This window comes from Syngnathus scovelli, chromosome 14, assembly GCF_024217435.2.
Source record: "Syngnathus scovelli strain Florida chromosome 14, RoL_Ssco_1.2, whole genome shotgun sequence".
Classification (NCBI taxonomy): Eukaryota; Metazoa; Chordata; class Actinopteri; order Syngnathiformes; family Syngnathidae; genus Syngnathus; species Syngnathus scovelli.
Genome location: NC_090860.1, coordinates 11,925,160 through 11,946,666, shown reverse-complemented (window position 1 = coordinate 11,946,666; position 21,507 = coordinate 11,925,160). Strand labels below are relative to the sequence as shown.

The window sequence follows — 21,507 nt, the reverse complement described above, 5'->3', positions numbered from 1 at the left end:
GTGGACTCTGACCTAAAACTAATATTTCTCCGACACCCAAACAGCAGTTAAAGTATTTAGTATCACTTTGCTGCTGGGCCTAGACTTGTGGCCAGGACATATCCTGTTAATGTAGGCCGCAACATTGCACCTGCTCAACCAAAAACCTCAGGGGAGGAAGTACTGGGTGTTCAATAAATAGTCTGACAAGTCCATGCAAGGACAGAGATTGGAGAGTCCTAATTCCGAGGATATTCTGGGGAATAAGACCCTGAGGATCCTCTGCTCCCCCTTCTCCTGATCTCAGACAAATGGTGTGATGTCCACAGTTCCAGTATGTCCAAACGATCACAGGTGCTCTGATTCGTCCTGCGTGTTCCAGGGAGTCCCCCCTTTCCCCAAAGACCATCTGGCCAACTGATCCTCTAGATCTAAAGTCAACAAGGCAGAGGATGTGTGGGGGTCAAAGGTTGAATCTATGTCATTTGCCCCATTCTGTATGTTGTATGTGTATTTTTCAACATAAGTCAAGAGAGAAGTATTGTGTCGGTAAGTGGAGACAATAATAACCCAGCGGAGTGACTTACAATGGCTCGCTTGTTCCCGCCCCTCCCAGCTACAAGTCTCAACAATCTTCGCTCTCAGCAGGCCAGAGTGTTGCATGGCACAAGCTCAAACAGAGGCCTACAGTAAATAAAGAGTGCTTAGAGTCCTACTGCGGCTGTTTGGAGAGGCCCCGCGTGCATGTCACATGGAGTCGGGCCGACTAGGAAACGTTGAATTCGTGACTTAAAGTGTGCCGTGCCCTTATTAATTCCTTGACATTTATCTGACACTTTGGCTCCACGTCATGCTCTCATCCCCGACCAGATATGGAAAACTGCTCAGGCACTTCTATCTCAGAAATCCTGCCAACTGCTTGAAGGTCCAGAGAATTTCTGGTTGATTCTTCTCTTGCCATCCCCAAATACATAGAACTTAAAATGATCAGTCTGAAGAATATAAACTACCCGTCTATCGTCACAAAGACTGATTAGCAATTGGCTCAATTGGAAGTTGGCGGTGTTTATTTTTGACTGTATAGTTGAAACGGATCGAGCGGAGACGATGATCAAAGGCGGAGGAAAAAAAAACGAGCAGGCAGGAAATGATGCAAAAGCCGTACAAGACAAACCGGAGCTCGTTGCTTGTTTTCACTGCGCACGCCACTAAAAATGGATCGAGTCGAGCCTGGGGCTCTGAAAGGTTGAGGCCCGATGCTTTGGAAGTGACCCAATGCTGCAAATAGCCCCTCTTGTCTCTTTGGAAATGTCATTGTTTGAGTTCCGCTTGAAACATAGATAGTTCCTATGGGGGGGTGGGGGGACGGCGGCAGGCTCCTAAGAGACCGATATTCCCCCCGTGTCCATATCTACAGAGGAAAGGGAATATTAAACAACTCCGCTCGGATGTCGATATTTCTGCCCGGCACTGTTTAGAGTGCTTCCTGAGTGAGATCCTGCAGACCCGGGAAACACGACAGCACAAGGCCAGATCTCCAGAGTGTCTCTTTCATCATATTAAAAATAGCATCAAACAGAGGATGAGCAGAGATACATTTTTGGACAAACAAAGACAGAGATAAACTCAGTTGGCATGGCTCAAACTGTCACTTTACGTGCTGTGTCTTCATAAACTCCTGGAAGCAGACAGGCCCAGATCACACCTCGACCTGCTGCAAAAGGTTTTGGGGGTAGACCTCATTGCCAAAAGCGCAGTAGCCTTCATTCTGTTGCATGCTTCCATTCCATCTGATCCATCTATCCAGATAATGAATAACCCCGCTTTTTCTTCCTGCGGTGCCTCCGACGCTACTCTCTTCTCTTTCAATTCTTTTTTCCATTACCCACACTCTTTATCTCATAATTTCTTCCAGTCCTAATGTCTGACTCTTCCCTGCAGTCTCAAACTGTGCCGAGGACACAACCTGGAGGCCCCGGTCTTCTCTTTGGAATGCCATTAATCTCCGCATTCCCATCTCTGTCTTCTGTGAGATGATGAGGTCTGGTCTCCAACCCCCATTCTCGACATCCAACTAGAGACTTTGGATAGATGGTCATGGGATTTTTGTTCAAAGAAGGGTTTACAGAGCAGAGTCAACTAGTGGTTAGTAAATTTGATTCACAGTTCTGAGGTTCTGGGTTCCAATCCCAGCTATGGTAGTTTGCATGTTCTTCCAGTTCTTGCATGGGCCTTCTTCAGGTGCCAGACCAAGACAATTTGGATAGATTTGAGGATGACATTCTTTTCACGGCAGAAGACGATTTATCTGACTGACATTACTATGATCATCTCCAACTTTTGAAGTCTCATCACTCCAAATGGAATGAACCAATAAAAGGCGTTTTACACCTGCACGCTGCGACTCAATTAGGCTCTTCAACCCATCCGTGACAAATGAATCACTCGCTGATCAATGTCTTCAATAATTAAAAGCAATAGCTTTTCTGTTTGGCTGCTGTCAATATGACGGGAAATTTATTTATCTCTACTTGTGCAGGAAGTCGATGTTTACGGCCCTTCGATTCGGAGCTGCCAAAGCAAATTATTTGAATGCGGCGGTGAGACGGGAATTAAACCGTCTGCTATGGAAGACTTTTGTTTTTTTGGGGGGGGGAAACCGAATCAATATCTGAATTTATCCTGTAGCTCTAATTCTCGATATGCCATATAAGGAGTGCATGACAGATGCTGCAGCAACATGATAAAATATATCATCTGCAAGCAAGTTTTCAAAAAGCTCTTATTGTGTCTCATGTTTCTTCTGGACAAGACATTCGTTCTTCCCACAGCCTCGGGCTATTTATTATCGTTTGCTCTGACAAAACAGCTTACTTTCTCCCTTGCCCTTTTTGTAAGGTAATTTCCCTTACGGAGAACAAGAGGACATTATCCGTTGTGTCTCGACTGAATGTACGTGGACAACCAACATCTCCGAAACACAGATCTGATGACAAGAGTCGTATCGCTCCACCGTAGCTGTGACAGCAAATAATCACAACAAACAGAAAATAAATAATGGCGCTGTCAACCAATGGCGAGGAGGACTACGCCGGCTTCATAAATCAAACGCATATCACAATGCGGCACCGCACCTTTGGGACCGAACAGACTTAGATCCTGGACTCTCTCACAGTGCTATGTAAATCATACCTGCCCTAGGAGCCTACTACAGCAGACCCCTTTGACCCCCCCTGCAGACACAAAGCCACAGGTCCCGACTGTTAATTCAAGCCAGAAATGGCTAAAGCTCAACAGCACCCCGTGGCACTCAGGGAAATCTCAGAGGAAGCGCTCGAAAGAGCCAGACCTCCGACTTTAGCTCCCACACGGCAGCAGGCCAGAACTTGGTCACGTCACACCACTCTCGATACCGTTGTGGAAAAGATCCGAAGGGTTAGGGTTCCGGTTCTGGTTTGGGAGATCGAAGTGATTTTACTCAAGGGGTCAAACATACAGTAAGTCATCCAAAGAATATTTTAAGTAAGACCGTTTGGACACATATTTGATCCTTAAGAGGCAAATCAATGGAAGCCCAGAAGGATAAGAAAAAAAAGGCAGAGTTGATGGAATGCAGCCATTCAGTTGACCCCGTGGCCGTGTGAGGGAGGAAGGCCGGAGACAGGTAGATATATGACCGGTTTGTTATTGTGAATTCCAGATCCTGTGATTATCTCCCGACTCTTATAAAGTTCTTTAATCCGGGGGATTCCTGAGATGTAGTTCAGGGGCTGACGTCGCATCCAGCTCACCTCTGACTGACCTCTCCAAAGCGGACCACATCCACACAGGCTTCGGGATTTCGTGTTTGGTGAAAGAAAAAAAAAAAACGCAGATTCCAGGACTGGGGTCAGGTTTCGTTTTAATGTCCGTTTGCATGTGGATGAGGGGTTTCAGGGGGGCGGGGGGTTAGCTCGGAGGGGCTGCGGGGTTAGCGGGAGTTCCCAGTGGCCACGCTGATGTCACTCATTACTACCCGAGAGCTCGCCTGACGAGAAGCAGCTCGTTTGACTGCCACCGAAGTCGCGGCGGCGCATCGAAAAACACTTTGCCAAAAAGACGGTGACAGACAGGACGCACACAAAAAAAAAAAAAAAACGCCGAGACCCCCCTGCACGTAGACAAAAGGCATCGAGTTTCCGCGCCTTGCCCCAAATGAGAGGCGGCTGATTGAAACCAGATAAGGTTCAAATGGAACCGTTAGGTTCGGTAATGAGATTCCCCCGAGTGTATGTTTGGATTAGGTGATTACAGACTTTGCCTTCCTCCTCAGCGTCACTCACACATGCATATTGACACACACACACAAACACACACACACTGGTACTGTGGAGCAGCCCCCTTTTCATAGGGACAAAAGTTCAAGAAAATCGTAAAATGCAACTCTGTCTGTCTCCCCGTGCTGCAGTTTACCGGGGAGGTGTCGCCGAACAAAAGGAAAACGGGGTTATGGAAACAGACACAGCTGGCAGGGACAAAACAATGGGCCAGCTGCTTCTTTTTGGAAATTGTGTGCTCGCTCTCAGTCAGCAAAAAAAAAAGTTTTTAAGATGGGTGCTGAATGTAGCAAAATTTTGTTGATTCTCTAAAATTAGCCAAAATTAGCTAGTCGAGAGAAAATTCTATTCTTAATTCAACATGATGTCATGATTTTGACCGAAATGTAAATTAGACGAAAATTATTCCATAAATTCTCAACATGACCTTTCCTAGCGGAGGTCATGATCAGATTTAAAAAAGAACCCTAACCTTCTTTTCTAGTGTTTATACTACTTTCCTGCAAGCATGTTGACATACGTTGAAAGTTTAAGCTTTTTGCTGAAAAGGAAAAGGCGTGCATAATTAGGTGATCCCCCTCCCTACCTCCCTCGAACCCGTAACGGTCGGGACGTCGCTGTCATGGCATCCAGCTCTCTTCAATAATGCCGTGTTGTTCTTTTGAAAAGTTTGTCACGGTGACAGCGTCGCCGCAGCTTCTTGACATCACCTGTCACGTCGGCAGATCTGGGCCGCCTCTGCCGCGCTGTCACTCCTTATCACCACTCATTTCTTAAGTTTTGCGCTCGCACATATTCAAAAACGATATTACCATAACCCAGCGCCGCCGGGCCAGGGGGGGGCAGATATGAAAGGAGGCAATAATCTCCCCCGTCTTTATCTGCGAGCTATCCTTCAGCAAAGTATTCAACTTTTTTTTTTTTTATATGCGACTGAGAAGGATATTAATGTTTTGATTGTCATCTGTTCTGTTAAAAAGTTATTCTTTCCCAAACGCTACTCCAAATTATTCCGTTTCCCCTCGGGGGGAGGCAATGTCACAAAAGTGCGTATAAAATTATTAAATATGCCACACAATAGCGGGTAGGTGTGCGGAGGCGGCTTACACGCGCTTTTAATTGCATTACAAGACAAACACTTAGCGCCGTAACGTGCAATCGCAACCGTACGATTTCACAGCGGTACAGCTTGCCGTGATTTTTTTTTTCCTTTTGGCATATCCGTCACAATGCTCCTATCTGCGAGGTGCAGGGTAACCTGATTTAAGGGCAACTTATTGGATTTTGCGGGAGGGACCGAGAGGGGAGAAAGGGGGGTAAAAACAAAAGGCGAAGGATTAATCACGAGGCGGCGGCGTGACAGCGCCTACAAAAGGCGGCCGTGAAAGCCTGGCTTGACGAGAGAATGATGGCGGGGATGTGCGAGTAAAGCGCCTGCCACCGGCGATGTTCCTCCTCCAACTCAACTTGTCAGGTGTAATCATTTTGTTAAGCTTAATGTTTTATGCAAATGCACTCGGGGAGAGTTTCGTCGAGGGGGGTAACGCTCGGCACAGGTTTTTTTTTTTTTGTGTGTCCCCCTTTGAGTACCTCTGTTGTGCGCCGCCTGCGCAGGGAGTCATTGTGTGTGCGTTTAATGTGCGCGGTATTGTTTTATGACACGCTCTGAACGTATTTGCTTCCGTCTGAACCCCGGCCTGTGTGGCCCTGATTATTTCCTCTATGCATCGGGGGGGTTGCAGTCACATCACACGGCGCCTGAAGAGGACAAGTCGGTCTCAGAAAGGATAAAAGTGTCGGCGGCGAATCCAATCATAACCCGCTGTTGACTGTTAGGATGTGACATATTGACATAAAAGCCGATGTTATGACGAATGGAATCGGGTGATCCATCGCTACGTGGGATTGAATTCCAAGGCGGCCGCGACGACGCCGTTTGAAAAATCGGCAGTTTTCCGATTCTGTTGACAGCTGTGAGGCGCCGGAGTTTTACTTTTATTTTATTTTTTCCAGCAGATGCCTTGTGCATGATTAGGAAATGTCGTGGATGAGCACACTGGGGGGGCCAGAGCCCCGTTGGACCCCCCCCATTTTCCATACCAATGGACACTCATGACTTTCAGTATCAATGGTAGCACATAGAGCCCATTAAAAAAATATATTTTAACACCTATTACATTTTTGCTAGCTACCCAATCACAAAGGTGTATTCGCTGGCTTTGTGTAAATCTGGAGATGGATCACCCCCCGCACTATTTTGGGTGTTTATTGTCGGACGACTCAGACGTGCGAGATGAAATAGAAACAAAGAGGCACGCGAAGTCGCCGTAATCAAAAAATGTTTCGTCCATAAATATCCGAGGTAATCATCTCTAAAAGCCAGCGGAGGGAGGAGAAATGCATCCAACCTAACATGGCCCTCAGGTCCTCTTTATGAACTCGGGCCTTTTTGTACTTTTATTGAGCTATATCATTTTTTATGGTTCATCATCGTCATCAGAGGACCCCGTGTGAGAATCAAAGTTGAATGTCGGCGCTGAGGGAAGAAAGCAGTCAGGCTGAATGCAGTCTTTGCCCGGGGTTTCATTTTCAATCGTCCTTTATATTCCACACGGGCCTTAATTTGCTGCCAGATGCAATAAAAACCGATGTGGCCCGTGGAAAGCCGGGTGGCGTCTTATCTTCAAGATGATATTCTCCGCCGTGCCGTTTTTATCACCTTTAAAGCTTGCGCACACTTTTACACAGCGCCGCGCCGAGCGGGTTCATTCTTCCGCGCCCGACCGTTTTTCGGCGCACGCTGATTGAAAAGCGCTTTACGCACCTTTGTGCTTTGATTGGAATTTGACAAATGTTTTTTTTTTTTTCTTTCTTTGTTTTAAAGCCCCAAAGTATACACGCCCACATGCGAGTGACATTTTGTTCAATGCGTTCATGAACAGAAACTTTGACATTGAAAGTCAGCCATTGATGATTTACGAAAACATTGAAGCGAAAGTCAGCCATTGATGATTTACGAAAACATTGAAGCGCTAAGGGGCTGTTTACGAGTGACGGATTTAAATTGAAACTACTATGTACGTGAAAACGATGTAGTCGAGCGAGAAAACAACTTTCAGTTGGTCGAAAAGTTAAGAAAAATAATATTAATATAAATAAAAATATAATATAATAATATTAAAAAATTCCTATTGCTCATTATGCATTTTCTAAATCTATTATCGTATTTTTATCGCATTTCTCCTTGGTGTTTGGAAGAAGACAAGCTCTGGCAAACACCGAATCGACAACATGCACGGCCGACCGAGAAACGCGCACAAGCACTGGCGGGGTTAACGTTCATCCTTTTTGCCGGCTGGTTCCGATGCTCGTCCAGCTGTGAGTAAACAACGGATGAACTGTAGCTTCCCATAAACGCCGAGTGGTGTGTGAAGTAGATGTGAAATGTGGGAAAAATAACCGGGTGTGTATGCTTGTGTTAAATCTACTGCGCAGCAAAGCGGACTGGAAAGCGCTGGGCTCCAGCCGGCGCCGTTGCCAATGACAACAAAAGGGCCTTCAGTCGGAAAGCTACAATAAAAACGGCATCCGTGCAGATTTGCTAAATTGGCAGAGTGGCTTTTTCTCATTAGAATATTACCTCTGGCCCCCTGACTGCAAGTCGAAGCCCATTAAGATGACCTTCGCCGCCGCGACGCTCATTACGCAACGGCGCAAATGCTCCGAGGCCGTAATGAGGAGACTGGTGTACAGTACGTAGCCAATGAAATGTTATCAAGAAGGGTCCAGCCTGCAATTATGAGGACCTTCTTGTGAAAAGTTCACTTCTATTATCCCCCGCTGCTACCACTGGTAATGGCATTGAGGCCATAATGGCTCCCCCTGTAAGTTAATATCATATATGAAACTGGATATCGCCAGCCCTGGAGATTTCGTGTGGGTGTGTGTGTGTGTGTCGTCTGCATGTAAGCACTCCGGCGACATAAGCAGGCGCGTCGCCTTCATTGCATTGTGTTGATATTACGAGTCATTCATCATTCCATCCTGACACCTGCATGAAATAAAACACAGTAATTAATTTGGTTAGACGCGGGGAGCTGGAGTGTGATGGAGGGGAGAGTGATGAAGAGGCGGGGAGGGGATTACGGCGGGGAAGGTGACGACGACGCCACAAAAATTAACCGAGAATTTATGATATTTTTACGTGTCATTTGTCTCGCGCTGATTTTAGGTGCTGTACGATGACGGAGGGGAGAGACTTTTAGCATTAATATGATACAGTAATTGCATACTTAGGAGTCCTGGAATAGATTTGAGTTCTCGTTTATCAACACGGAGGCGATGATTAAAATAGTTTTGCTAGAAGCAAAAACAGTGCTGACAGACAAAAATCGGGACAAATCTTAAGCGCCATCTTGTCTTGGGGTCTTTATGAGTACATTGTAATGCAGAGTTGGAAGTCGAGGGGGCGGAGTTTCAGCAGCCTACAATGAACTGGGCTATGGGGCAGTTAATTCTTAGCCCCGGGAATTTTGCCTAGCAACAAGTGGTCAAGAAAAATGAGAAAAAATAAATCAAGCTAATTTAGATTTTCAACTGTATGTCTTATATTATACATAAATATAAATAGATATAAATATAATAATAAGAATAATAGAATAGATATAAATATAAATAGAATTATCCCAAAAATATAGAAACACCGATATAAATATGATGGGGCATTTTTTTGCGAGTTCAATCTACACAAGAGACACCTTATTAAGCAAATGAGGCTGTGGAATATACAAACGAGCTTATCATCTATTTGACTCTGAAAGCACGTGGTGAAGGCTGCACTGCTCTACATCTTTTTCGAGTGCAAAAGGGATCATTACTCTATCGCAAACCTGCCTCCACCTGTCAGTCGCGGGCTCCACATCAGTCAGCCGCACGCCGCCACGCTCTGGATGCTCCGGCGGCGCAGGCAGACAGCGGAGACGGATGCTCACGCCGCGGAAAGCGCCGAATTAAAAGGCAGAGGCTGATAAATTGACAGCCGGGCCCTCAGGACGAGGATGCAGACGATGGGATGATCAACCTGACTGCAAGGTGAGGCGCCGGGCCGCGGCTGGCAGCGGCGGGAAACGGGGATGCTCTGTTGCACATTTTTTATGGCGTTTGGGATTTACATGTTTTATTTTTACCGTGTGCATACTTTCTCGGAGATAGATGTTACGGAACGCGCAATGGGATCCGCCATGCTTATCTTTCTAATGTGCCTTTTTAATGCACTATAAAACAACGGCTATTGTGAGTGCTCAAGGGCTTGTGATGTTTCAAGTCATATTACCTTGAATTTGGAATCAAAATGAAATAAAATTGGATCGCAGGAAGTTAAAAGCCAGCAATTAGCTGAATTAAAAAATTCCCCAACACTTCGGGTATGACTGCGTTTTTTTTCTACATTTAATTCAAATTTATTGGGACGTCACGAAATTTAAAAGGGAATTTTACAAGAAGTTTTCATTTAAAATTATTATGGTGTTATTTGTAATTCAGCTAGCTTGATGCTAATGACACTAGCGTTAAGGATTCCGTTGTTATAAACTTTTAAAGGGAATGTCAAGTTCAACATTTTCCAAACTAGTCTAAACACGTGATTAAAATTGTGTTTGTGGAATATGAATTAAGCAGAAAATCCATCTAAGGCGACGGCCATTTTGCTTTCCACTGCCACTTGCCGTCGACTGAAAATGACATCACATGGCCAAACCCAGAAAACAGTTGAGCTGGTTGTTACCTGAGGCTTTAGGCAGCACTGTGATGTCATTTTCTATCGACAGTAAGTCGCAGTACAAAAAAAATGGCCGTCCTCCTTCCCCAGCAGCGACTGCAAGGATGTTGTGCTCCTGTGTGGAGTACTGTAAATTCAGACCTCCCCCTCGCTTTGACTTCCTTCTTCAACAGTGGTAAAACGCTGCCCTCCAACCCACTGCCCTGGCGTTCACCCCAACACAGGTGTTTCCCATTGCCACTCGCAACCCCCCCCCAGCACCGCCCCCACGCCGGCACCAACATTGTTTTAATGGGGAGCGACTTCTGACGCACCACGGTGCTCTGTGTTTATCTGCGGCAGTGTCCACTCACGAGGACTCCTGGGACAACACATGGTTTGAACATTAGTTTGTCCCCGTGGAGTCAAAAGGATCCACTTGGATGTTGGTTATCACGGGAAAGCGCGTAGATCCGGGAGGGGAGGGGGGAGGTGGCGACGCCAGGGCGGGCACTACAGTGGAAGCTGCAAAGTTCAATGGGCCAAAGGTTGTCGAAATGTACAAAAGTTCCTGAACTGGTTTTGACTCAAAGATTGAACTGAAGATGTCTGACTTTTGAGGTTTCACATTTTGAAATTCGAACAGAGTCCAAGCGCGAAGCTCCCGCTGTTACCGTACCCGAGTTAATGAGGCCACCGCGCGCATAGTCATCTTGATAATTTAATTTGAGGGCGCCCTGAGGTGGAGCAATCTTTATTTCATCAGCTCAGAGCCGTTTATTTCATTAAAACGTCGACTTGTCCATCAGTAAGAACCTGTTCCTTTTGAGATAAGCGGGCGGAATTCATCATAATTGCAAATGTTTGCCCGTAATGTAAAGAGCTTGTGGGCTATCGTATTCTTTTGACATGAAAAGGTCCGTCTCGCATACAAATCAGAACAACTGACAGTAATTCCCGGAAAAAAAAAAAAAAAAAAAAATCCCAACATGCAACCATTTAGAAAATGAGAGTTGCTCAGGCGTTATAATTGTTGCTACTTTTTTTTATATATATATCTTAATAATTATAGACAATTTTTTGTGGGTCCCATTTCCTTAAGACAACATGTCAACAGTTTTGATTTATGCACGACTCGAACCCTCCTCCACCATTTTGTCCTCCTGTTCACGTTCATGTCGGCATTTCACCCCCACACGAACATCTCGCGTCATCAGTTGAGAGGGGACGAACCGACAGCGACTGCCGGGCAATTGGAGCGATCGTGATTGACTTTACGATGGCAACATCAACGTGCCAACTGGTCTTTATGCTTTCAAGAGATGCCAAAAAAGTTTCCGATGCGGAGAAACCCAGCTTCACTTTAGAAACCCGCCCCCTCCTCAACCTTCCCCCTCAAGACACTTTTAATGGCATTAAATTACAGGCCTGAACCGACGACAACAACTGTCGAGGTTTAAAACATGTTAACGTGACGTGAGTGACGCCATCAATTTTTTTTTCCTCCTACATTCGAGCTTAGATGTGGTCGCAGCATAGGGTTGCGATTTGTCAGACGTCACTTCCTCTTGTCATGTACTGATATATCGTGACGACCCTTCCAGATGATAAGTTAGTGTACATTCAGCACTAAGGTGAACGGAGAGCGCCATCTAGAGGGCTCAATAAACCCTACACTGGTTCATGAATCATTTTGAAGCTTCATTTTGAAAGTTTAAAACTCAGTATATTGCATTCAAAATTTTTTGGGGAAAATTAATAATTGGAAAAAAAACCAGCAAAAATTTCCGTATCGTAATTTCCGTTTTTTTGTTTATTTGGAAGTATTTACGTTATTTCATTTCATTTGATTTGAGTTATTTTGGTCGCTTTCATGACCTTAAAACTAACCTTGCTATGACAAGAGAAATAACTCATCGCATTTGAAGGTGAAGTATCGTTGCGTGGTATTGGCGACTACTCAAATGTAAGTACTCGTGCTCTGTGTAGATGCTGTCATTGTACTAAAAAGCCCTCTCTTGCCCCCGCGACAAGGTCGCGCTGGGACAGGATGTAAAGTGGCCTGTCAAGCGACCACCGGGGCGCAGTTCAATCCCCCTAATTGCATCCTTGAACGAGACGCCTTATGTTCCTCACACACACCTGATGGTAAAGGGTAGTTGACGAGTGAGCAGTCGCTCTCACTCACCCCCCCCCCCCCCCCCCCCCCATCCTGACATGAATGTATAGAAGATAGAAAAGGATGATGGACTTCCCTTTCAATGGCGGAGTGCAAGGAGAGAAAAGGTCAATTCATGACTAAAATTGCCTCCATCAAGCTACATTGTGTTGCGACGGACACTCGGAATCGATATACTGAATCGTTCTACTTTGTTCGTGCTGCCTAATATTGTGTGACGAGCTCATTGAGGAATTTTTGGAAAAAAAAAAATAAGTAGAGGAGACGGCCCAGAAAGTCTTGGCTATCTCTACGGTGCCTCATTAGGGACATTGATGGATGGGCGATTGCCACAACTAGGCTCAGCCAATGGAAAGTCCTTAGGTATTGTTAGCTAAGTTGTAATACCACCAATCACCAGTAGATGGCAGACTAGACTGTGCGTATCATACATTTCATTCATACATCTTTCCTCATGGACGATTGGGGAAATAACTGCTGGTAGAAGCGGCTGATTAAAAAGTATGAGTCTACTTAGTTTTACAATTATCAACAATACAAAGTCAATAAGCTCACAGCAGGATGACCTGATCTTTATTTCTCTGGCCATCTTTACGGAGAGCCCACTTAACTCGCCTTCCCTTTTAACACACCCCCTCTGTAGTTGCGTATCGGATTTACAGCCGATAGTTTACTTTTATTCCGGAGGAGGTCATACGATATGATATTTTCTGCTTCCCAAAATGGCCGCGGCCGCCGGCCCAGACGTATAAAACACACTCTTGACAGCGATACATCTCGAGTGATGACACCGCTCTGAAACAATCTCGATATTGCCTTTCCCGGCCATAAACAAAACCTGACCACAGTTCTGTGCGCTGATGGCTGACGGCCGTGCGTGTGTGTGTATGTGTGTGTGTAGAAGGAGTAGGAGAGAAAAGAGAAGAAGCAGAGGGATGTACACATGAAAGCTCAGCAGCGGCGGCGGCAGAGCCAGCCAGTAAATGGATTCGCTCTTGGGAGAAAAGTGGGAAATGGCTGTTAGCAACACAATCCCGAGGAGGCCGACGACGCGAAGGGAACGGGCTGCGGCGGAAAAAAAAAAAATAGGAGAAGGGATGCGAACGGGGCAGACAGAACAGGACGGCGCAGACGTGGGGGAGCGCTGGCAGGTGCTTCATCATCTGCTAAGGCATTGTGGCTCCGCCCGTAAACAGTCATCGGGTCTCTCTGGGGAGCAACCTTCTTCGTAACTAGCACAGGTATAAATCTGCCTCTTAGCCACTAAATTAGACACATTCTTGTGAAGAGACTCACTCTGCAAGTGCAGCACAAACCCAATGGGGACGGGATGGGGGGGAGGCAATTCACGGCCTCAATCCCCGGCCTTCCATTGCATCATGCAGGAGTGTCTGCCGAGGCTCAAAGACGAGGACTAAGTCCAAGGTCTGCTTTTTGTCACCTCCCCACAATATTTAATTACATCTCTAACACAGCACACCCGACTCACTTATTTTTATGCCATTATTTTTTTTTTCCTGCATCGTGAGGTCAAACCTGATTTGTATTTTTGAGGGTGCCAAAATCCCGAGCCATTTATTAAAGCCGAATATTTTTAAATCTCTTCTGATTGATCATATTAGCAACAATGCATACTTCATCAACCAGGCCGTGATCGAGACTTGATGGGACAAGCCTGACGGCGACAGAAATAATCCAGTGGCCGGTCTTGTGAATGAATAATTGATATCTAGCCGAACAGACTAATGAATGCAAAAGTGCTTTGGCTTTGACTGATAGGCCTCTTTGCTCCAGAAGCCTTCCCAGCGGTGGCGGGCCGCACCGGAGGCGGAGGTGCCATCCTCTATAACCCGTCTAATTGCTCCTTTGACGTGAGTGACTTGACGGTGTGTGTCCGTGCGCTTGCCACTCGGGGCTGACCCTTTTTAGCCTGCTGTTTATTAGCATCGTTCCAGGTTATCACACCAATTAGGGCTTGGGATAGCTGGGATCCGAAAGAAACGCCGCGCGTAAAAATGCGTACTGTTAGCTACCGGTAAGGGAACGCGAGGGACTAGTGCAGTAAAGTTGAGTTGCTCATAGAAATACCCTTTCAGTCCTGGAACTTTTCTGACATACCTGCTCGTCTTGAATTAATTTGTGCTTGTTGTTTTTACCTTTGTGTAATTAAAACAACCGAAACAATCTTAAAGTTGACAGTATTGTGAAGGTACAACCTATTAAATCACAGCTTGAACACAAACGGTGAAGCAACCCATGTTGACAAACAATATAACCGTACTCAGAGTCATATTTTTTTTATCCTTTCAGAACAATGACGAATATTAGAGTCATAATGACGAGCTGAGAGCAGTTGAGATGTCTCGTTTGAAAGTAACGCACCAAAAAATAGATTAGGGGACACGGATTTTGGGTGCCACTCCAAGCTCTAATTTACAAAAAATATTAAAAGTTAAAATATACCTAAAGTTATATTTTGAACACTTGAAAAATATGTTAGTACAGCAAAAATTTTCTACCGTTAAATTGTTGCAAGTATTTTCGTAAGCGCCACATCAAGGCTCGTTCCCCACTTGTGCCGGGGCCTTGTCCAAACAATCTTACTTACATTTTAGCGTCATTACGCACACCCTCCGTGTCCACGGGCCGTGATAACATTCTCACAGCAGTTTCGGTGCGGCGCTCACGCCAAACAATACCTTATTGACACGGGGCCCTTTGGCTCACAATAGCCACAAAACACCAGGGTTCCTGTTTTTGTTGACTCTGTTTGAGGTGGCCATTGAGGCAAAAAGCCACTGTGGACACAGTGTGGACGCATAATGGGAGCTCTCGGTCATACAATACAACAAATCAAGCCTTTAAATGTTTGAGCATGATAAGGCAAAGAGAGGGCATGGGGTGGAGGGTGGAGGGTGGGGGGGCAGGAGTCAGGTGTAGTTGAAGGAAATGCAGGGATTAGGAATGAAATAGGGCGGTCTCGCACCACTAGGGGACAGTAGTAAGTCACGGAAGGCAGAAGCAGTGCTCTGTAGGTGTGTGTGTGTCTCTTTCCAAAGTGTGCGTGCGGCAAAGCGTGAACAAAAGACTTTCTTTGTTGCGGATAATAAAAGAATGCCGAAATAGCTCCTTGACTGCTTTAGAAAAGATCTTGATGATGCGTTTGGCCCATAATGCACAGGAACAGCTCTGGATTTGCATAATCACGTGTAATGTAAAGCAGCCAACAAACAAACTGTGGCTGACGGAGGGGGAGGTAGGGGAGGGTGCGCTTCTTTTATACCCCCTCCCTCCCCTTATGGACTTTCTATGGACACTAAGAGTACATTTAATCTCATCTGCTCGCAACATAAAGGAGAACATTTGGGCATTGTGGGGGATCGAGCGCTTCCGGAAACAAAATAAGAGGCATCCATTTTAGGTGTGAGCGCCACTTGTGATGATTTACCGCTTTAATTAGGCCCTTCGTTGCAGGAAGATGTGAGCGTGATTCCACAGTTAAAAATGACATACCTAGAATGTTTTTTTTTTTTTTTTTTTGGGAAGGCACACACAAATGTTTTTTTTAGGCATCACTGCGCGACCAAAACAGGCTCATTTATTTGTTAACCGGTTAAAGCAGTCAAGTTAATATCAGCAACTGCTTGAGAGTGCTTCTTGTCGTCATGGTAACCTGATGGTATGTCCAAAACGGCGCCACTTTCTTCTTCTTCTTCTTCGTCAGGCAATTAAAAGCGCAACAATAACCGTTAGCCTCTGTTATAGTAGTTGTGCTCTCAGTTAGGTTCTCATGAATTAGTCAAGATTGTTAATTGCACATTTATGACGCTCAAGGCCACCGAGAGTTGCATTAAACGGTGCGGTAAAAAAAATAAAAAAAAAGCAAATGAGTGAGCATGAAAAATAGATTACACTTTTAGATTACTGCTTAACTGAGTGCGGGAAAGAGCGGGAAAAGTGTTTATGTTGATTTTTGGTCTGAAAATTTATGTTTTTTAATTGATCATGTTTGATTGTTGTTTATTTATGTACTTATTTTAATGGTCTAAGTTTTTCTAAAATTAAAAGCGCTCCAGCAACATGGTCGCTGCTTGGTGAAATGAATGATAAAATGATGGCATACAATAAATACAATAAAATAAATCAAAATAAATAACATTGGGGATTAAAACAATTCAAGGTAAAAAATATTTCAATTTGATTATTATAGTTTTTTAAATTTAATTCATTTCAAGAGCCTGTTTATACAGAGACAAAAATGGGGGCAAATACAGTATTTATTTCTTAAAGCGCTCCTGCGGCACCATGTCTTTGTGTTTGCACTTTATCGTCGTCTATTCTGATCTCTGGCGTGTTTCATTATTAAGTGACTTTTGAGTGACACCGCGCCGGCTGTCACCGCCATGTGCCGAGGCTCCCTCTCATTTCCAGCACCCGCGACGACAACGATAATAATGAGCGTCTCGGTGCAGCCCTGAGACCTCGCTATTTGTGTTATTGTTGTGAGGGTCGTCTCACACTCACACACACACACACGTGCGGGGCCCTGACGTTTGCTTTGCTATCAGCAGGAGTGCACAAATACAAACACATTTGCCTGAGTTATTGACCTTTATCTCCCCACTTTTCCTGACAGCCATCTCCAGTTATTGACAATACAAACACACGGGACGACGCATAACCTTTCATTCACACACACGCTCTCTCTCTCTCTCCTTACTGTCTTCCTCTTTCCTCTGCTCTATCTCTCTGGCAGTTTGCATTTGTTTCAATAAAATAAGTCAACGCTATTTTTATTTTGCTCCAAATTTTATGTCTTTAGGTTGTTCTGATGGATATGGTTACTGCAACAAAAACAAGTCACAAAAAGTACACAAATTTCTTCGGTTAAATTAAAGGTGTGCAACCTATGGCACTACGACCCTTATACGGACCCCTGACGACATTCGATCCGGTCCAACTGATCAGAGGAACTCTTCCAAAATAGAGAATTTCAGAAATTTAGTACAGTCCTCGGAGGACGGTAAAAACTCAAATGGCCTCTGATAGCAAAAAGCTTCCCCACCCCGGAATTAAATATTTATCTTGTATACGTGTAGCATTTGCATTTCCGTGTCGAGTGGATTTTTTACACGTACATATATCTATGCGGCGTGAGGAATAACATAATTAAACAGAATACAGGCCTGAATCCATGGACCGATAATAAAGAGAATAATTTACTGCGTCTCAATACAGCGTTGAATAACAATGGTCGTAAAAAGCACTAGTATTCCGCTAATGATTCTCCTCCAGGATTTATTGTGTTTTCCAGCGTGTGGCGTACATAAAACACGCTGCGTCCCCTGTGCTCATCCACCCTACCCCTCCCCCCTCCTGCAGGTACTTCCGAGGCCCAAAATTAAATTTTAAACATTCCGGCCCGGTGTTTGGTGACCATGGTTAATCATCGGGAAAGAAAGACATCAAACAATATTTGATAATGAGAAAAATGCCTCCAGGATATTAGGGGAATGGTGGGTGGTGGAAGTGGGGTGGTGCTGATGGAGGGCGGGAGCACAGCGGGAGATGCTAGCTGCAGCACAACGTCGTCTAGACCAGAAGAGTCGACGTGTTCGTGCGTGTGACACGCGCACACACACATTAACTATCTACGGCCCACTCAGTCACCTCTTACGGAGTTAAAAAGCCATTAAAGCATTGCCTCTTTCTTAAAGTTCATGATGAGATAATTAGAATTCAAGATTGGAGAGCCGGTGCGCTGAGATTAGCTGCGCCGCGCCTCAACTCAATTATTTCACGTTAAAATGGATTTTGTGCAAAGGAGGGGTGTGTGGTGGTGGTGGTGGGGGGGGGGGGGGAATCCAGATGAGAAAAACTGCAGATGAAAAGTGATTTCCTCCTTGACGTTCATTTACAAATACATCTTATTCAAGAATAATATTACTCAATATGAGTGATGCACAAATAAAAGAGCTCACCCCAAAAAACGACTTATATTTAGTTCAATCAGTCCACACATAAGAGCCCATCTAAACTTGGTTGCTAAACAAAACAACAGCACCTACCTTTTTTTCTTTTAGTGCAGTACACACACAAATACACACACATTTATAGGAATTGTGATTAAAGAAAAATGTTTGTTTGATTTTTGTACCCCCCCCCCAAAAACAACCACATAAAATGATACCGACAGTACTCAAAACAATAAATAATTTTGGAGCAGATTGGACAAGAGTAAGGTGAGGGTGCGTCGGATAATAAGGGGGGAAATAATTTCTCCCGCGCTTTTGAAGCATGTTTTTTTGTGCCGTTGATTGACACGGCGTTAACAGTCTGGATGGAACGGAGGCCAATCGGCAGCATGTGCAACCACCTCCGCTCATGCAAATGGAGCCCGCGCCGGCCAGCCCCTTGACTTTGATTAATGAGCTCCAGCCACAGCCTTTGTTTCCACACGTAGCCATTTAGGGTGAAATACAATCCCAAAATATTATCAATCCCCTATTAATCTGGTGAATTCGCCCAACAGTGCGCTCGGCTCTTCCTGCGTCTCGTGAGCATTAGGCACAATTGCTTTTAATTACTTGTCTTGCTAATTAGATTCATTAAAAGGATAATAAAATAAATGGAGGAGGCACAGTGGAAAGCTCAAGCGAAACACATGTCTTGTCTGCCGCGATGTAAAATATGGATGTGGGATTTTCTGGGGCAGTCATGCTGTTCGAGAGGGGGGGGCACGAATCCGATACCGTGCTAATACTACAGGCATTTCCTGACTCTGGCTTGCCTCGTGTTTAAACTGTGATTTTTGTAGAGCTGCGATTCCAGACTCCCTGAAGATTCCGAGAGCAATTTTGCGGTGCGGGGCCAATGAAGTCACCGACTTTAAGCGGCGGGGAAAAGAAGGAAGAAACATTATGACAGTAATGCTGACAATGGAGTGAAACCAAACACGCTCTTTGCATGGTAAGCGATGCCACGGGATGTGGAAAAAAAAGAAAGCGGGCCTAATGGGCAAGACGTGGAAAGATCTTACAATCTCCCTCAGATGTGCGACGAGGAGAGGAAATTACACGAGCAAGCAAATCATCAATCATTATATTCGTCAAGCGGGGCGGGGGGGATGCTGTCAATTTGCCCGACGTTGGTTCTTGGGCGGGTGTGTTAGCGGCATTAGCGGCACCTTGCTTTGCACTACAATGGCAGCGAGAAGAGAGATCAGTGCAGCCTCTCTCGGTATCACAGGGAGACACCCTTTGTAAATTCACCTCCCACTGTGAGCGGGCTTCACAGCTGGTTAACAGCGCTGCCCAGCTTGCACGCGGCCGCCAACGACAGATCTTTTCACAGTTTATGCAAGTGTAAAAAAAATATTTTCTGACAATGTGACAGCCTATCAACTCAAATTAACTAAATTGCACGGCTAGGCGAAACGCTGACATGTTTTATTTTTTATTTTATTCAAATATTTTACAGTATTTACTGTCATTATTTAGCGGCGAATCCTTGGTAAATTTTACTTACCACTTTTTATTTGATCCTTGTTGCGTAAATGTCGCTGGGATTCACAGACACAACGTAATCTGTGATCCTGCCGCTTTTAAAGCCAGCACAGTTCACTGACTCCCAACCCCGGCTCTGATTTTTATCTTTTAATGCCATCACATTACACTGATCCTTTTCTACCTATTACACACCCCTCCAGCAACCCCCCCAGCCCACCCCCTGATCCTCTGATACCTAGCCTCGGCGCTCCTTCTGCCCCTGACCTTGGCCCTTTGTAGCAATCAGACCAGACTTCCTCAGAGGCCCCGATCTTATCTAGCGCTACCAATCCCACTACACAGCTTCCTTTTGTAGCCGAGCGCGGCGCAGCGAGTCCTTTCAGACCCGCCGACTGTGCCGGCGAACACGCGCCAGGGCCGAGACCTCGGCTCATCTCAGTCATCATACTACACTGCCCAACAACAATGGCCTTTATTTGGCCGACGTGGCGCGGGTCATGATACAGGCTTTGGTGCTCATCAATACATTGTTCAATCACAATGGGGAGGAACCAGCAATAGTGTTGTCAAATCAAATGTTTTGACTCTATCGCCTTGCGGTGGAATGAGACATTTCCAGTTGACAAGAGGGAGGAGGGGGGCACATGCTGTTCATTAACTTTTTCAAATATAAACAGACAAAACAAGGAAAAAAAACATCCACAATCCTTTGTAAGATTTTGTAAGGTAAAGAAAAAATGAATTTAAGCAGACTGTATTTTACTAGTGCTAAGAGACTAATTACAATTACAATTAAAATGAAAATAACGATCTTAAGTGGAAGATTTGTTGAATTACATCTTAAGTTATAAGTGTTATGGGGGAATGTAGTTGTGCATGTTACTCTGCATGTTTTATTTTTGGTTATAATTATTCTTTCTCTCATTTACATTTTAGCATGGGGATCTTTCCCGCAAAGTCAGCTGGGATAGGCTCCAGCTTCCCCATGACCATTACAAGCAGTAAATTGATTTATTTCTATATTAGCAACAGGAATATAAATAGACGTACCTTTCTTTACATACCTTTGTCTTTTGATGAGGTGAAAGCCAGTTCCTCCAGATTAACAAAAGAGAATAGACACACATTGTCCTCTTCTGATCAGTTGCGTTTGTAAACTGCATTGTAAAAGGAAATAATAATCAATGACAAGCATCTAAACAGTAAACCCTCACTATTTGCCACTCTTACCCTCACTAACAAAGCCTTATAATGACCTTAATTAATAATTTAAACTTCAAATATTTAACAAACTAAGATCCCAAACCCTTTGAATATAATTGCTAGCTCATCTTCAATTAGCTTCATTGAATGTTTTTAAATAGTGAGTATAGGTTATATTGCTCTAACAGAATGTTAAAAGGGTAATAAGATATCATTTTGACTTGTTTTTTTTTTCTTATTTGTTTTTGTAGAATTATTTTACAGAAAAAACACAGAAGGTATGTAAAAAACAAAGTTAAAACAGAAATATCAACCGTTAGGTGGCTCCAGGGGTGATGTTCCCCTTCACTCACTCGCCATGGCACTCTTTAGCACTGTTTAGCTGACTGTAATCAAAAATAGAAGCGTTAACCGTCGGTTGTGAGCCACAACACATGTTTTATTACCGTTTCTTGAAAGTATCGCTTACATTTTGTGAGGAAAGCGCTTGTGTGCCTTCCCTGTGTGCTCAACACACTTTCTTTCCCATGACGGCAGCGCGTCATCATCAGAGTTCTTCCCACTTCC

At 44.7% G+C, this 21,507-nt stretch overlaps 2 protein-coding genes across 23 annotated transcripts in view; one reads left to right on the top strand and one right to left on the bottom strand.

Moving 5' to 3' along the window:
* The window catches only part of dph6 (diphthamine biosynthesis 6), a 94,424-nt gene extending 72,923 nt beyond the window's left edge, over positions 1-21,501 (bottom strand). For 14 of the 22 annotated variants that reach the window (XR_011088060.1, XR_011088061.1, XR_007485792.2 and 11 more), the window contains exons 1-2: positions 21,387-21,481; positions 20,788-20,894 (exon numbers count right to left, since the gene is read on the bottom strand). Coding sequence is in view for 8 of the 22 variants with exons in the window: in XM_049740490.2 (XP_049596447.2) it covers positions 20,788-20,864 (77 nt within the window). In the remaining 14 variants the exon portion in view is untranslated. Of the gene's footprint in view, positions 1-20,787; positions 20,895-21,254; positions 21,327-21,386 lie in introns of all 22 variants that reach the window. The other 8 variants (XM_049740498.1, XM_049740503.1, XM_049740499.2 and 5 more) reach the window with 6 other exon arrangements.
* The window catches only part of cdin1 (CDAN1 interacting nuclease 1), a 59,127-nt gene that overhangs the window by 1,409 nt on the left and 36,211 nt on the right, over positions 1-21,507 (top strand). Inside the window, exons 3-4 of the mRNA XM_049740506.2 lie at positions 9,155-9,386; positions 19,047-19,198. The gene's annotated coding sequence lies outside the window, so the exon portion shown is untranslated. The remainder of the gene's footprint in view (positions 1-9,154; positions 9,387-19,046; positions 19,199-21,507) is intronic.